This window comes from Microcaecilia unicolor, chromosome 2, assembly GCF_901765095.1.
Source record: "Microcaecilia unicolor chromosome 2, aMicUni1.1, whole genome shotgun sequence".
NCBI classification, from domain to species: Eukaryota; Metazoa; Chordata; class Amphibia; order Gymnophiona; family Siphonopidae; genus Microcaecilia; species Microcaecilia unicolor.
This window is the reverse complement of record NC_044032.1, coordinates 131193550-131210696: the sequence shown is the minus strand read 5'-3', so window position 1 is coordinate 131210696 and position 17147 is coordinate 131193550. Positions and strand designations below refer to the sequence as shown.

At 41.5% G+C, this 17147-nt stretch overlaps 1 protein-coding gene across 2 annotated transcripts in view; it reads right to left on the bottom strand.

The window, feature by feature from the left end:
- FAM151B (family with sequence similarity 151 member B) overlaps positions 1-17147 on the bottom strand; it is a 55031-nt gene that overhangs the window by 16912 nt on the left and 20972 nt on the right. Inside the window, exons 4-5 of one of the 2 annotated variants that reach the window (XM_030192306.1) lie at positions 7833-8039; positions 7772-7780 (exon numbers count right to left, since the gene is read on the bottom strand). In XM_030192306.1, the coding sequence (XP_030048166.1) occupies positions 7772-7780; positions 7833-8039 (216 nt within the window). Of the gene's footprint in view, positions 1-7771; positions 7781-7821; positions 8040-17147 lie in introns of both variants that reach the window. The other variant, XM_030192305.1, reaches the window with a different exon arrangement.

The window sequence follows — 17147 nt, the reverse complement described above, 5'->3', positions numbered from 1 at the left end:
ATACGGTCGGGGACGCCCAAATCTTGAAATTTAGGTCGTCCCTAGAGATTGTCATCCTTAGACTTGGTAATTTCTGATTTTCGGCAATAATGGAAACTAAGGACGCCCATCTCAGAAACAACCAAATGCAAGCCCCTTGGTTGAGGGAGGAGCCAGCATTCCTAGTGCACTGGTCCCCCTGACATGCCAGGACACCAACCGGGCACCCTAGGGGGCACTGCAGTAGACTTCAAAAAAAGCTCCCAGGTACACAGCTCCCTTACCTTGTGTGCTGAGCCCCCGAAAACCCACTATCCACAACTGTACACCACTACCATAGCCCTTACGGGTGAAGGGGGGCACCTAGATGTGGGTACAGTGGGTTTGTGGTGGGTTTTGAAGGGCTTGCTGTTTCCTCCACAAACGTAACAGGTAGGGGGGGATGGGGCTGGATCCACCTGTCTGCACTGCACCCACTAAAACTGCTCCAGGGACCTGCATACTGCTGTCATGGACCTGAGTATGACATCTGAGGCTGGCATAGAGGCTTGCACAAAATATTTTGAAAGATGTTTTTTGAGGGTGGGAGGGGGTTAGTGACCACTGGGGGAGTAACGGGAGGTCATCCCCGATTCTCTTTGGTGGTCATCTGGTCATTTCAGGCACCTTTTTGTGCCTTAGTCGTAAGAAAAACAGGTCCAGGTGAAAACGTCCAAGTGCTCATCAGGGACATCCTTTTTTCGATTATGGGTCAAGGATATCCAAGTGTTAGGCATGCCCAAGTCCCGCCTTCGCTACGCCTTCACGACACCCCCTTGAACTTTGGCCGTCCCTGCGATGGAGTGCAGTTTGGGACGTCCAAAATCAGCTTTCGATTATACCAATTTGGACATCCCAGGGAGAAGGATGTCCATCTTCCGATTTCTGTCAAAAGATGGACATCCTTCTCCAAAAGATGGACATCCTTCTCTTTCGAAAATAAGCCCGATTGTCTGCATATATGAATGAATTTAAACCCATTTTTCCACTTTCTTGCCAACTGGAGCCATCAGGACATTGAATAATATTGGTGATACTGGGGAATCCTGAGGGAAACCCGCATTCAGGGATCCAGGAGGCTAAAAACTCATTGGACATCTTGACAAGGTAGGATCTATTTCTTAGAAAACCACTGAACCAGGCTGCTACTGCTCCAGTTATTCCTATGTTGTCGAGCAGGGTCATTAGTTTGTGTGATCTACTAGCTCGAAGCTGCTTGACATATCAAATTGTAGTAGTAGTATTGACTGGCCTTAGCTTACTATTCTTCTGAATTTTGTGATCAGGGTGGTTATGACTGTTTCAGTGCTATAGCATGGTCTGAAACCTAATTGAGAGCTTTGAAGGACTGAGTAGTGCGTTAGGTATTCCATTAATTGTTGTGCTACCAGTCCCTTCATTGTTTGGTCAGCAGTGGTATTGATGTCACTGGTCTGTAATTAATGAGTTCACTGTTCTTTCAGGTGGCATCTTTAGGGATTGGAGCGAGTATGAAGTTGCCCTTGTCATAAGGGAAATGGCCTTTTGAGAACAAGTATTCTATATGTTCCGTTAAAGTTTGATTAGCCAATCTGGTGGGTTTTCCACTATGTAGTTTGGGCAGCTGTCTAGTAGGCAATTGGCATGTGCATATTTTGTCAGTAGTGCTTTAACTGAGCTGGTTGTTGGTATCTTGAAGAAGGACCAGATTCTGTCTGCTTTGATGTGGTCCTCATTGATTTCACATTCATGTAGCAAATCTATGAGTGTTTGTGTTGCAGCTAGGTTTGATCTTATTTTTATTATTTTTTTCTCATAATATTGTGCAAGCTCATCTGCTGTTGGTGGTTTTTCATCTGATGTTAGCAGAGGTTGTGTGTTTGGTACATTTTTCATTAGTTCATATTTTTTTGTGTGTTTATCACTTCTGGGCGCACGTATGTGCTGTAGTATTCCGCTTTGGTTCTTTTTATGGCTTTCCTCCATGTGGTTTTGTTATTGACTGATTTGTTTTTGGACCATTTTTATGGAACCTATCGCCAAGTGAAGTGTACATCTTAATGATTATAGTCTACACAAACCAATCCCCAATCTCCATCCCAACCAATATTTTACTCAAATTGCTGTTGCTGTGTCGGGTAAAATATTGGTTGGCGATGGCCTCAGTGGCTCACCCCAGTACACTGCCTATAAAGTGTGGGATCTCAATAAATATTGTGTACTTCCATGAGTACATTCCATCTTCCAGGTGTATTATTTGTAGGGTTTTTCTGTTTGTAAATTCATAAATATTTTATTTATTTATTGTATTTGTACCCCACATTTTCCCACCTTTTTGCAGGCTCAATGTGGCTTACATATAAATACATAAATAAATCTAGTTACAGCAGCATTGTGGTAACCCTGAAGGACGACAGGCATGGCTGATTGCTTATCTGTGAGTTTATTTCTGCTTGACTTATGGCTCTTGACACTGCCACTATGGACTGGTAGGCAAGGATTCTACAGTGGACATTCCTGGACTGGATTTATTTCTTATATTTTCATTTTTTTTCTTATGTATACTTTCCTTGGATTTTTGAACAAATTGGTATCTGTTTGGATGTTATAAAAAATGTAATACACCAGAATGAGTAATAAATGCACTCTGGATGTTAATTTTCAAAAATGCAATAAAAAATATTGATCCCTCTAATATTGTTATTCTCTGAGACAAGGGCCTTGGTACACTTGAGGTAGCTGACATATGCCATGCAGTGATATTACTAACATTATGTACAATAGGAAATCAATGTCAAAAAATGACATGACACCTACACAGTGCTGCAAAGGAAAAGCACTGACACTTGGAACACACAGCCTTAAATGAAACAAGCACACCTACTGAAATGACAGCTCTAAATCACCAAAAGCAATAAGATGTTCAGGAAATCCTGAAAGCCCTCTGGGAAAATCTCTTTAACTTTTCCTACGTGAATTTGCATCTCCACAAGTAAATAATCGGTATCCCAACTCTACCTGGGCAATTTTGGGGGTTGCTGGAATTGCTTAGCTTCAAAATGCCCAGCCATTCTTACAGAAATCTCTACAGTCTGCTGCTACATGAGAATTCTGCAATAGTAAGGAAAGAAACATTTATGACACAAAGCTGGAATCACTTTACAGGCAGGGTGTCTCCCTTGAATGTAAGCACTTATAAGGATACAGAATCTTTGAGCTTAAACACTGTGAATTTTGTAATTGTACATAACCTGTTGTTTCCCCAGTAAACATGTTAGATGCCTGCGGATTGACTGAAAACCTAGGACAATTTTCAGCACCTACTTAGAGATGGACCACAACATCTAGTTCTGTGATTACAAGTTCCATTCACAAGGTGTGAGGATGTTATAATGCCGTTGTATCGCTCCATGGTGCGACCGCACCTTGAGTATTGTGTTCAATTCTGGTCGCCGCATCTCAAGAAAGATATAGTAGAATTGGAAAAGGTGCAGCGAAGGGCGACTAAAATGATAGTGGGGCTGGGACGACTTCCCTGTGAAGAAAGACTAAGGAGGCTAGGGCTTTTCAGCTTGGAGAAGAGACGGCTGAGGGGAGACATGATAGAGGTATATAAAATAATGAGTGGAATGGAACAGGTGGATGTGAAGCGTCTGTTCACGCTTTCCAAAAATACTAGGACTAGGGGGCATGCAATGAAACTACAGTGTAGTAAATTTAAAACAAATCGGAGAAACGTTTTCTTCACCCAACACATAATTAAACTCTGGAATTCGTTGCCGGAGAACGTGGTGAAGGCGGTTAGCTTGACAGAGTTTTAAAAGGGGTTAGACGGTTTCCTAAAGGACAAGTCCATAAACCACTACTAAATGGACTTGGGAAAAATCCACAATTCCAGGAATAACATGTATAGAATATTTGTACGTTTGGGAAGCTTGCCAGGTGCCCTTGGCCTGGATTGGCTGCTGTTGTGGACAGGATGTTGGGCTCGATGGACCCTTGGTCTTTTTCCAGTATGGCATTACTTATGTACTTATATATAATTTGCACCTATCCAGAGAGGGTTTTAAAGTGAGAATCACAAATCTCAAGAAGACCCTAGGAAATGGCAGAATGAATTCTATATTCCTCAGTACTAACAGCAGGGCTTTTTTGAGGGGGTACTTGGGCCACTCACATCCCACTTTCCCCAAGTACTTATCTCAATCTAATAAGCCCTACCCACAATAACACACAACAAATGATGGAAGATAAAGACCTGTATGGTCCATCCAGCCTACTCAACAAGGCACCCACCACTCTGTGCAGGTTACACTCCATGACTGGACACTGGCATCACAACCAGGGCAGTTGGCAATTCGATACCATGCCCATCATGTACATGGGTCCTTTTACTAAAGATTCACTACTGGATTTAACGTGCACTAACAAATTAGTGTGCACTAACGGACTCTCTTACTAAAGCGCGCGCAAATATTTAGGGCAAGCTAAATGTTAGCAACGTACATATGGATGTCGCTAATTTTTAGCACACCCTAAATATTAGCATGCACTAAAAATGCTAGTGTGCCTTAGTAAAAGACCTCTTAAGTGCCATGCAGTCCCACATCGATTTTGGTCATGTGACCCAGCTGACCACTACCCACAGTTGGCAGAAAACAGCCCACATTTGCAGGGTGAACTACTACTACTACTTAACATTTCTAGAGCGCTACTAGGGTTACGCAGCGCTGTACAATTTAACAAAGAGAGACAGTCCCTGCTCAAAGAGCTTACAATCTAATAGACAAGTGAACGGTCAGTCCGATAGGGGCAGTCAAATTGGGGCAGTCTGGATTTACTGAACGGTAAGAGTTAGGTTGCCGAACGCAGCATTGAAGAGGTGGGCTTTAAGCAAAGACTTGAAGACGGGCAGGGAGGGGGCTTGGCGTAAGGACTCAGGAAGGTTGTTCCAAGCATAGGGTGAGGCAAGGCAGAATGAACTGTGCCCCAGCTGATGTTAAGCGTGCCCCGACAGAAACGGAATCCTTTCTACTATATCTGGCAGTTCCTCTAGCTCATTGCTTTTACCTTTATCTGACTGTGTGCTGCTGGTGTGGTGTTTTTCTTTCTCTTTCAGAACTACTTGTGGTTAGCAGCAAACAGCCCAAATTTGCAGCACGAGCCATGCCCTGCGCTGATTTTGGTCACGTGACCCAGGTGCATCAGCATGCACTGCTGGAACCAGAATCTCTTCTACTACTATATCTGGCAAGTTCCTCTAGCTCGTTGTTTTGTGAATCCAGGAACATAAGACCTTTGAAGTCAAAATGATGAAATATTTTAACAGGGAAACAAGGGAGTAGCATGATCAACAGGAGTCTTCCAGCAAACCAAGGAAACGTAATGAAAAAATAAAGGCTTTATTCAATACTGAAGTAAGACTTGACGTGGCATGGTGTTTCGGCAAAGTGCCTGCATCAGGAGTCTGTGCGTGGTATACAAAGGTGAATGAAAAGGATAGAGTCTTTAGAAAGACTAACGATGCTGATAAACCATGACGAAAGGCAGCGCAGTAAAAACACAAGCTGGCTTTGTAGAAGAAAAACACAGTCATTCAAGGATGCCATGAGAATGCCAAAAAGGCCTTTTTAGCATTCTCACGGCATCCTTGAATGACTGTTTTTTTCTTCTCCACAGCCAGCTTGTGTTTTTACTGCACTTCCTTTCGTCATGGTTTATCAGCATCGTTAGTCTTTCTAAAGACTCGATCCTTTTCATTCACCTTTGGAAACCACGCACAGACTCCTGTTGATCATATTACTCCCTTGTTTTCCAGTCTCATTTTGTGACAGATCTCGTTTCTCCACCTCTATGGTTGTTTTTTAAAATATTTTAACACCCACCAGACATGACTTAACAAAGATCTGGGTTTTCTATCCCATTACAAACCATAAAATTATACTGCTTTGTCACCCCTTTTATCTCTCATCCATTTCTCCCTGTCTCTCACCCACCCGGCTCTCCCTGTTTCTCAGCTAACCCACCCCACCCTCTTCCTCTGAGACTGTCATTAAAATCCTTTCATGTTTCACTTATATGTTCTGATATTTGTCAACATTTGCTCATTTCTGATCTGAAGAAAGCTAATCAAAAAATGCATTAATTTAGTCCAATAAACAGATATCATCTTATTTTCTTTTCTTTGTTTTATTTCTATTTAAAAGTGAACTAACATGGCTATCACACCACTTTACTTATATTTATTTAATATACCATGAATAAAAACATTTAAACAAAAAATTAATAAGTGAAATAAGAGAGTGAGGAAAGAGAGGAGGTGGTCTAGGTTGCAATAACAATTCAAATGCTAATAAAATCAATCTGGATTAAAGCACTAAATATATGTCAATTTACTCTAAGGTACACAAGAAGGGTAGGTAGTGAGGTAGTAAACTGCTGGCAGGGATCACGGACACAGGGGAATCAAACTGCATATTATCAGGGTTTAAGAGAAAATGCCTTAGGAAAGAAATAGGTTATAAGAAGTGCCTTAAATTTTTTAAATGACATTTCTAGTCATAGATCAATAGGGATTGAATTTGTACAACTGTACATTACGTATAATTAAAACTGGCAAGAGATAATACCTATGGTCACATTTGCAGAGAGGGAATGAATCAGGCTACATACAGTGACACTCGGAGTCCTACAATCCCATGCCTGATGCTTCTTTTCACTGTAGCACATTCACAGGCTAAATGTCTATATTAATGTGGTGGGGGATGAATATATATTTTTTTTAGTTACATTTGTACCCTGTGCTTTCCCACTCATGGCAGGCTCAATGCGGCTTACATATACAGGTAGTTATTTGTACCTGGGGCAATGGAGGGTTAAGTGACTTGCTCAGAGTCACAAGGAGCTGTGCCTGAAGTGGGAATCGAACTCAGTTCCTCAGGACCAGAGTCCACCACCCTAACCACTAGGCCACTCCTCCACTCAAAAAAAAAAACCCAACAACTCAGCATCAGTAACTATTTCACTATTTAAATCCCTTTGTGTGACAAAAAGTAGCTCAAATCACTCACAAGCATTCATATTATTTTTTCAAAAGGTTTTTTTGGACTCTCAGAAGCAGCTGATACAGTTTTATTGCTTAAATAGACACATCATGCCACTAAGCTTCCTCATCGGTCCTAGCTTTTTATATAACAATTTCACAATCCTTCTTCTCACATAATAAATTGAAAATCTTCTCATGCAAAACAAATTTTTAATTTTGAAAACTTGAACTTATCTGAATAGCTGCAACAGTGAACACTGACGTCTGCCAAACCATATGGCATGATGTGTCTATTTAGGCAATAAAACTATATCAGCTGCTTCGGATGATCCCAAAACAACTTTAAAAAAAACAGTATGAATGCTTGTGACTGATTTTTTTTCTCTGTAGAACAGGAGTCCTCAAATTTGATTCTCAGGGGCTACAAACTGTTTTCTCGGGTCTCCACAATGAATGCGTATAAGATAAATTTGCATACAACAGAGGCAGTGTACATGCAGATCTATCTCCTGAAAACCAGACCAGTCTGTGGCCCTCACGAAACAGATTTGAGGACTTCATTGTTTCTAACCTTTTCATATGCTTATCCTGGATCGCACATGTAAAGTTTTGTACATGTATCACAAGTTAATTATAGTCTCTATATTATATTGTAGCATAACATACTGCATTATCAGATCATCTACTTATATGAGACGACACCGATTTATAGTCTATGCGCTTTTTACTTCATTACATTTTTGTGGAAAAAAATTGATTTATAGTCTAGACTCTTTTACCTTCATTACATTTTTGTGGATGCCACCCAGTTGTCCATCCCAGTGACAAAGTCACATCTGAGAAAAAGGAAGTCACAATCTCCAGAAATCTTTCAGCATCCAATGGCAGGATGGTTCCACCAGGACCAGGAAGAATATCAGCATTGATCCAAACTGGTCTCTTAAGACATGTCTTTACCTGGTCCAAAAGCACCATAGATGGTTTAACAGCTTCTAAGCTATACAAAGAAATTGACAAGAAAAGAGATTGATAAGAGAATGAAAGATAGACATAGCTGTAAGCAAATGCAGAATACTTAGGCCAGCCCAAGGATATCTGAAGCCTTAGGTAAATCTTCAACCATGTACATGCCTCAGGGGCACCACAAGGCCCTACGCTCTACCCCTGTAGTCCAGCATTTCTTATTCCCTTTCCTACTCCCCTCCCCATGCCCAGCATCCCCTTCCCAGTCCCCCTATGAGTCCAGCGTCTCATATCCCCTTTCCTCTCATGTACAGCATCTCATCTCTCCTTCCCTATCCCACTTCTGTCCACCATATCATCTCTCCTTCCCTCTCCTCATGTCCACCATCTCATGTCTCTTTCCTCCCCCCTCCCTTGTCCATCATCATATTTCTCCTTCCCTATCCCCCCAACATCCAGCATAGCATTTCTTCTTCCCCATCCCCCACCCAACATCCAGCATCTCATTTCTCAAGTGCTTCCTCATCCTACCCCCCTCTAATACAAACTTCCTGTTCGAGCTGAGCAGGAGATAACTGTATATCTCCCACTGAATATCCCGGTTAGCCAGCAGTTAACCAGCTATATCACGTGACATAGCCAGCTATGTTGAGTGGTCAAAATAGGCCACTTAAATAGCAGGGCTATCTTTGACTGCTAAAACGTTAACCGGTTAGCGCTGAATATCGGCATAGCCAGTTAACATTTTAGTGGCCAAAATAAACCGAATATGGCCTGGTATCGAATATTCAGGTTTAACGCTGGCGGCAGAAAGCAAATATGCTGCCGGCTGAATATCGGGCCCAAGGTAACCAACAGACTTGCCCTCTTTGAAATATTTTCTTGAGAAGATTCTAAAAGATTAGTATGATGCAAACTATCAGGAGAATTCAATTTATCCATATCGCCTTCACTCTTCTTTCACTTTCCTTGAAAGATAGTAAACATTTTTCACCCCTAGATCTTCAAAATTTAATTAAAAAATGTCTTTAATATATTTCTTAATTCAAGAGGAGAAAGAAAATGGGTAATAGGGAAGTATAAGACACTTTGGAAACTGGCCCAATCGAGAACACAAGATCTAATCAATGAGTAGTAAAGAAAGATCATATACATTAACATCTTTGGCCTAAGACAACTAGGAGCTTGTTTCTCATTTGCTATCCCCTGGGGAATTTTATAAGTTTGTAGTGTTGCTTTTAAATGACCATAAACCTCAAGTCACAAACTGCTGGACATTTCCCAGTGAGTTAAGATCGTGATTTTCTTTTTAAGAGGTTCTCTGTGGTACTGACCAAAGGTAAAGGGTCACGGATTTGATATACCACCTTTCTGTGGTACAACCAAAGCCGTTTCCATTTTATTATATGTAGGTACTTTCTCTGTCCTAGTTGGCTCACAATCTAAGGGGAAGGGGAAAGTGAGTCAAGTAACCAAATGGAGACTACATACAGATTATCCATGACCATTATTAGGCCCTCTAACCCAAAGAGAATTCATGGACACCAGCACCTTGTTTCCATTGCCTGCTAAAATGGTCTTACGGTCCCCAAATATTAATGAAGGAACCAAGGGTCTGCACACTCTAAACACACGCAGAGTTCCTCCCCTTCCCCACCAGCCAATCCTCTTTGGTCCACAGAATACAGAGCTACTTGCTACAGCCAGAACATAATAGGTGGGAGTGGGAGGCAGGGGCAACAGAGGCTGAGCTGTCCAAACAATAAGGTAGGAACAAAATCATTTTAATTTAGTGATTTGAATATATCAGCTTTGGGAATCTGAATGTGTAGCATCTTTGATAACTTTGTATTTTGCACAGTATAGGAGGAAAAGAGGTGAGTTCCAAAACCTAAGTACAAAGAGCTGTTCTCTGGATAAATGCAAGTTTTTATTTTCAAGAATTCTATCCAACAGAAGAAAATTAGTTTTCACCAAAACGTCATATCTTATGAATAAATGTCTCTTAGTGCAAATTTCAAACATCCCATTGATATCTATAAAGGCAGTGTTTCCGGTATGAACTTGTTTTGAAAAATATATATACTTAATAGGTTTTGGAACTCACCTCTTCAAATGTTTTTCTGTTTCTACTTCTCCAGTGTTGCACTGCCTGGCTTCTTGGGATTTCCACTTCACTTTTTGTGTGCACATTTCCGTCTCTAATATATGGTTAATTATTCTGCATTTGGTAAAGCTGTATCCACATATTGCATACATGAACAAGGTGAGGTATTTTGCAATCATGTAGTTTCTGTGTAGGGATCTGAAACACTGGCTTCTTCTCTTTTCCCAACAAGAGCTGTGTTCTAAGGACTGGTGTAATATTTGCAGTGCTGCTTCTTCATAGATCCTGTGGCTCACTGCAAGGTGAGTACCTGTACCTTTTTTGCTAGAAAAGCCTTGGTTAAGATGCAGTTGTGAGGTATCTTTATAGAGGCTCTATTTTGTGTTTGCTTTATATCCACTTTGCCTTAATGTTTTTATGATTTTATTGTTGTAATATTCTTAAATGATGTTTATCTTTTTGTAATCCACTTTGTGTAAGCTGTGTTGGGTGAAAGAGCAGAACAAAATATTTCAAATTGAATTTAAATGTAATTAAAAGACCCAGCACTCAAACAGGAAAAAAAAATCTAAAGTGCATCTCATACTCCTACCTTGTCTGGATGGTTTGAATGTATGTTTGTAGGTGGGGCTTTTTCATAGTTTACTTGGACTTAGTAAAATATGTGGCAAATCAGGGCAAAAAAATGATCCAGTACACTGAAAGTTATTCTCTTACCAGATAAAATGTGCATTATTTCACTATGAATAACTTCAAGCATCTGGCTTGAATAGCTCTGCATCTGGCTATGATGCATGCTCCACATGGCCTTGCAATGCATTAGAAAACAGTACATTAACATTGTACAAATGCTCTTCAATAGTTTCCCTCCACTGGCTTGCATTATTCCTTACAAGGTCACTCTCAGACAGCCTTCTCGGCAAGGTCTGCCTTAGCCCCCTACCTGCCTATTTCTTTGTCCTTTCATGGTGAATTGATTTCCCGAATGTTCTCTAACTATAAATTATATATGTCTCACAGTAGTATATTGTGCTCTATACTTTTATTAAAATACATTCCAACAAAGCTTTGCAGCCCTTTAATGAACTAACAAACGTTTTTTATATTTATGACGCACAGTGAAGGAAAGAGCCAAACACAGGGCAAAAGTACATGCTCTGTACAATGTTAGACCATAAGAACATAAGTATTGCCATACTGGGACAGACTGAAGGTCCATCAAGCGCAGTATCCTTTTTCCAACAGTGGCTAATCCAGCTTACAAGTACCTGGCGAGATCCCAAAACAGTAAAATAGATTTTATGTTGCTTATCCTAGAAATAAGCAGTGGCTTTTCCCCAAGTCCAACTTAATTTTGGCTTATGGAGTTTTCTTTTAGGAAGTGATCCAATCCTTTTTTAAGCCCTGCTAAGCTAACTGCTTTTGCCACATTCTCTGGCAACTTCCAGAGTTTAATTACACATTGAGTGAAGAAATATTTCCTCCAATTTGTTTTAAGTTTACTACTTTATAGCTTCATTGCGTGTCCCCTAGTCCTAGTATTTTTGGAAAGAGTAAACAAGTGATTCACATCCATCCTTTCCATTCCACTTATTATTCTATAGACCTCTGTCATATCTCCCCTCAGCTGTCTCTTCTCCAAGATGAAGAGCCCTAGCCACTTTAGCCTTTCCTCATAGGGAAGTCATCCCATCTCCTTTATCATTTTCGTTGCACTTCTCTGTACCTTTTCTAATTCCACTATATCATTTTTTCAGATAAGGTGACCAGAATTGCACACAGTATTTGAGGTGCGGTCTCACCACACAACAATACAAAGGCATTATAACATTCTCATTTTTGCTTTCCATTTTTTTCCTAATAAAACCTAACATTCTATTTGCTTTCTTAGCTGCTGCACACTGAGCAGAGGGTTTCAAACTATCAACGATGACACTTGGATCCTTTTCCTGGTCGGTGACTCCTAATGTGGAACCTTGCATCATGTAGCTATAGTTTGGGTTCCTCTTTCCCACATGCATGACTTTGCACTTGCTCACATTAAATGTCATCTGCCATTTGGATGCCCAGTTTCCCAGTCTCATAAGGTCCTCTTGCAATTTTTCACAAGCCTCTTGCAATTTAACAAGTTTAAATAACTTTCAGGCTTATTTTCGAAAGAGAAGGGCGCCCATCTTTCGACACAAATCGCAAGATGGGCGTCCTTCTCACAGGGTCGCCCAAATTGGCATAATGGAAAGCCGATTTTGGACGTCCTCAACTGCTTTCCGTCGTGGGGACGACCAAAGTTCACTGGGGCATGTCGGAGGGGTAGCGAAGGCGGGTCTGGGGCATGCCTAACACATGGGTGTCCTCGACCGATAATGGAAAAAAGAAGGGCGGCTTATTATGATTAAAATACTTAAGTTGCTGTTGCTGACCCCGGATAAATTGCAATTGGTCCGAGTAAATATTGTCTAATTTTAACTGGAGAGATCGAATGAGAGGACTTATGGAGATCCTCCAAGTGGGACAATTGTGAAATGCAGTCAGCAACTTCGTTTTGCCTGGCCCGAGCCTGAGTGCTTGCCTGTTTTAGAAAGAACCCCCTCGTTACAGCTCCCTCCCTCCCTCTCTCTACGAGTTCCATGCCCCCTGTCTTCGGAGTTACAGACCCCCGCGCCTCCCTCCCTCTCTCTCAGTGGCAGCCCGACCTGCGTTGGCCGCTCCCTCCCTCCCTCCCCCCTCCCCTGTGAGTTCCATGCCCCCCTGTCTTCGGAGTTCCACACCCCTGCGCTTCGCTCCCTCTCTCTCAGTGGCAGCCCAACCTGCGGTGATCGCCCCCTCCCTCCCCTCCGAGTTCCATGCCCCCCTGTCTTCGGAGTTCCAGACCCCCGCACCTCCCTCCCTCCCTCTCCCTCAGTGGCAGCCCGACCTGCATTGGCCATCCCTCCCTCCCTACCCCCTCCCCTGTGAGTTCCATGCCCCCCTGTCTTCAGAGTTCCATACCCCCGCGCCTCCCTCCCTCTCTATCTCTCAGTGGCAGCCCGACCTGCATTGGCTGCCCTCTTCTCGCAGTCCTGCGCCTGCCCCTTGCCTTCCTGCATGGGGGCGGCCCGAAATTCGGAGGACAGGGGGGAGGAAGGGGGGTGATTCTCCGTTGATTCAATCCTCACCTCCAACGTTCTTTTGCTGTCTGGTGCTGGTTTCGCTTTCCTCTCATTGATCCGTCCTCTGACGTCATCACGTTTCGACGCAAGAACAGACCAATGGGAATTGTGTTACGAACCCAGGCATCCAGATGTAGAACGTTGGAGGTGCAAATTATTATATAGGATGTGTGGAACCTGGCGGGCTCGCTGCAGCACTTGCTCTTTAGTGGAAAAGGCGGTGAAACAGACAATAATGTCCCAAGGTCGGTTATCTACTCTCTTTCCTAGGGCTCTGTGTGCCCTTTCAATAGCTATGTCCTCCGTCCCAAGCAACTTTCCACAGAGCATCTTAACAATCGTAGCAACATCTTCTTTATCCCCCACCTCAGGGACCCCATGAAAACGGAGGTTGTTCCTGCGGCCTCAGTTTTCTAAGTTGTCCACCTTGTATTGCAGGTCTTCATAATACTCAAAAAGCTTTGATAATCGTAAATCAGCCCCACTCAGCTGCTCATCATGCTCATCAACACGCGCCTCTAAGTCCTCCATGCGCCTGCCCAATTCTCGCAGATCAACGCTCAGGACATTCATGTGCTCTAGAATTTCCTCTTTGGAAGATTTGATCTCCTCCAGAATCTCTGTTAAGCATTTGGTTAGGTCTTTTGAAAAGCCCCGTTTAGAAGAGGCTTTACCTGCCTCGGTAAGGGACATAGCGGAGTCAGAGTCCAAGTGCGAGGCGCAAGCTGACGACAACACGTGGTGCCATGGGGCCTTACCTGCTTGCCTTACCGGTTGGCGCTCACTCCTCTTCCGAGCTGTTAACATAAGACTTCCATAAGACTAGAAAAGCCCTCACTAAAGTCAAATGCCTTGCCCCGATGAAAAAAATTTCCAATTCAGGGGTGGACGGTTGCTGATATTGCTTAAAGAAGGCAGGGACGCATCGGAGCTACAGACTCAAGCAGCCATTCAGGTTCGTGACGTCACGTCCTCCCCTCTAGCCAAACCTTTTTTAAAACCCCGCTAAGCTAACTGCTTTTACCACAGTCTCTGGTAATGAATTCCAGAGTTTAAATAGCTGTGGGCTATATAGAGTTAATCTCTGTGATTTCTATTTCTTAGTTCTTATTTATATATTATTCCTTTGCAATTGGCTCTTTATCTTAATTCAATTTGTTTGAGATGTATTTTGAATTGTAAATTAAAAAAAAAAGATAAACCAAGCTTTGGCTATTGCATAAAATTTGAGTTCCTAACTAAATTACATGACCTTAACATAGTAATATTTACAAAGACTGGAAGACAACCACCACTTGCCGCCTCCCCCTTCCCTGGTCTGTCTATTTGTTTCTTTCTACCTTCTTTTAGGATTGGTTATGGCCTTTTATCCTTTTGAAAGATTGTTGATGTTACATTGAGAAGTGCTCTGAATCACTACCACAGATTTGATTTCTTTAGTGCTTTTGCATTTCATAGAATCCTATGTAGTTTGCTTTATAATTTCCAGATATATAGTTTTGAAGTAAATATCTCCTTCACTGTCACAGACTGAGCCTCCCTGAAGAAGCTTATTTCAAGACAAATACAAATCTTTTTCTGATTTTGAAGAAGTTTAAAATATTTGACCAATATTTTGAATTTCTGTTTTGATATATGTTTACCTACAATCCTAATTAATAAAGTGCGATGATTACACTTTTCAAGGCAACATGTTTAAATCTATTCTGGTAAGATGGCACTTTGTGTTTTCTAAGCATACAAATCACTTTTATACACAAGCATATTTTTACAAAAAAGTCACTTTATTATTCATGTTTTAGGGACTTTGTTGTGGATATTATGTGACATATCTAAGCAATAGTCACATCAGATTATATTATTTTGAGCCATTAATCAGGTGGCCTGCCAATTCCCCCCCCCCCCCCCTCAAACTCTGAGACTAAACCAAAACCCTACCAATGCACCATGCTGCTTGACCTAGCTACTTCTTTCAGCCATATCACCACTCAATACACGCACACTTCATCAGCCTTTACTACTCGCACTGCACTGGGCCAGAGAGCACTGAAAGACATGGACTGTGAGGTGAATGAAATTACTTTCAATAATACCTATTTTAATGCTATTTAAAAAAGTATGTTCTCTTAGCAACAGAAAGGATTTGTAATTTCTTAATTTATTCCTAAACTGGCATTCTCCTTTTGATTGAAAATTGGCTACCACCCACAGACACTTTAACAGTAAGTGAGGTGAATCTGCCCACAGACTCCTTGTTTGCTCAAATGCTTGAGATGTGCAAAGGAAAGAGGATGTATTCAAAACCACTCAAGATAAAAAGCAAAAAAAAAAAAAAACCTTCGCTTGCAAGTCTTCTTTCACCTCTGCCTTCTAAGCAAGCCTGTGCATCACCTACATCCAATGGTTTTACAAAGAATTTTGAAAAACAAAAGATTTGAGGAGCACAGCTGCACTGAGAAATACTTTTCATATCTTTTAACCTGGCAAGAAGCATCTTATTCTTGTGGGTGGCACAAAAGGCACTGTCCACATACCAAACCAGATTCAGAGCATTCTCCTTCCACATCTGCATTGGCTGTATGCTGATATTGCCAGGTCAGCCAAGTATTTCTCCAAAGACTGTTGAACGATGTAAACGTCTTGCAGTAAAAGGTCACACCTGCTGACGATCACACCTTTTCGTACGGACTAATAGTGCATTAAAAACCTATGAACGCTTGCTGTAACCTTGAAAACTATTTGCCGACGGGATTACATTAGCCCACTATAAAAGCATAAAGATGCATAATATTAGCACTTGCATTGCATCCGTTCCTGACTCACACATGAAGAATACTATGACAAGGAGTGGCCTAGTGGTTAGAGTGGTGGACTTTGGTCCTGGGGAACTGGGTTCAATTCCCACTGCAGGCACAGGCAGCTCCTTGTGACTCTGGGCAAGTCACTTAACCCTCCATTGCCCCAGGTACAAATAAGTACCTGTATATAATATGTAAGCCGCATTGAGCCTGCTATAAGTGGGAAAGCGCGGGGTACAAATGTAAGAAAAAAAATTGGAGAAATAATTTTGGCCGCAGCTTTATTACCCAATCAAAAATTCATAACCAACACAAATAAAAATATTATCATCAATATTTCAAAGCAACCTTCATTTTTCTTATTACCTTTTATAAAGCTAGTCGGTGCCGACCTAGCTGCACATATTTATTCCATGAACCACCTTGTAAAGTGAGACCTGCGGTGATGTCAAGGCCTCACTTCTCCTTCTAGCAGTTTCGCACACAAGCAGATTACACTGTAAAATCCATATAGCAGTAAATTCATGGTCCTTAAATGAAGACTGCTTGAAAAATTCTCATTTAAATTACCGCAGCTGTGACTTAAACTAGCCCTTTTAATATTCCTAAACATCATTATCCCAACTACAAAATTACGCAAGATCCCAATTCCAACCCTCACTCTTCTAAATTTTGGGAGGGATTGGGTGCCGCCCATCAATTCTCCTCAGCTGGGAGCCTGCCAAATTTCCTGACATTCTCCTGCTCTTCTGTTGTCCCCCAAACTTAAAAAAGTAAAAAGAACCCAAAATTTACATACCCTTTGGATGCCTTACTAAACCTCAACATCTCTTCCCAGTAATCCCTTCTTATTTTGTTTACCCCTTTTTGCTAATTTGTTAATTAATTCAATTACATCAAATTTCATTAATTTTAATTTGTAATTCCTAAGTCTTTATAAGACTCACATTGTAAAATAATTATCTTCCTATCGTATATATATCTCCCCCGCCACCACCCATTTTTCTTTTATCCCTTCACCATAAAAAATATATATATATATAGGCACTACTGCAGCAATGCAAATATTATCCACCCATAATTGGTCT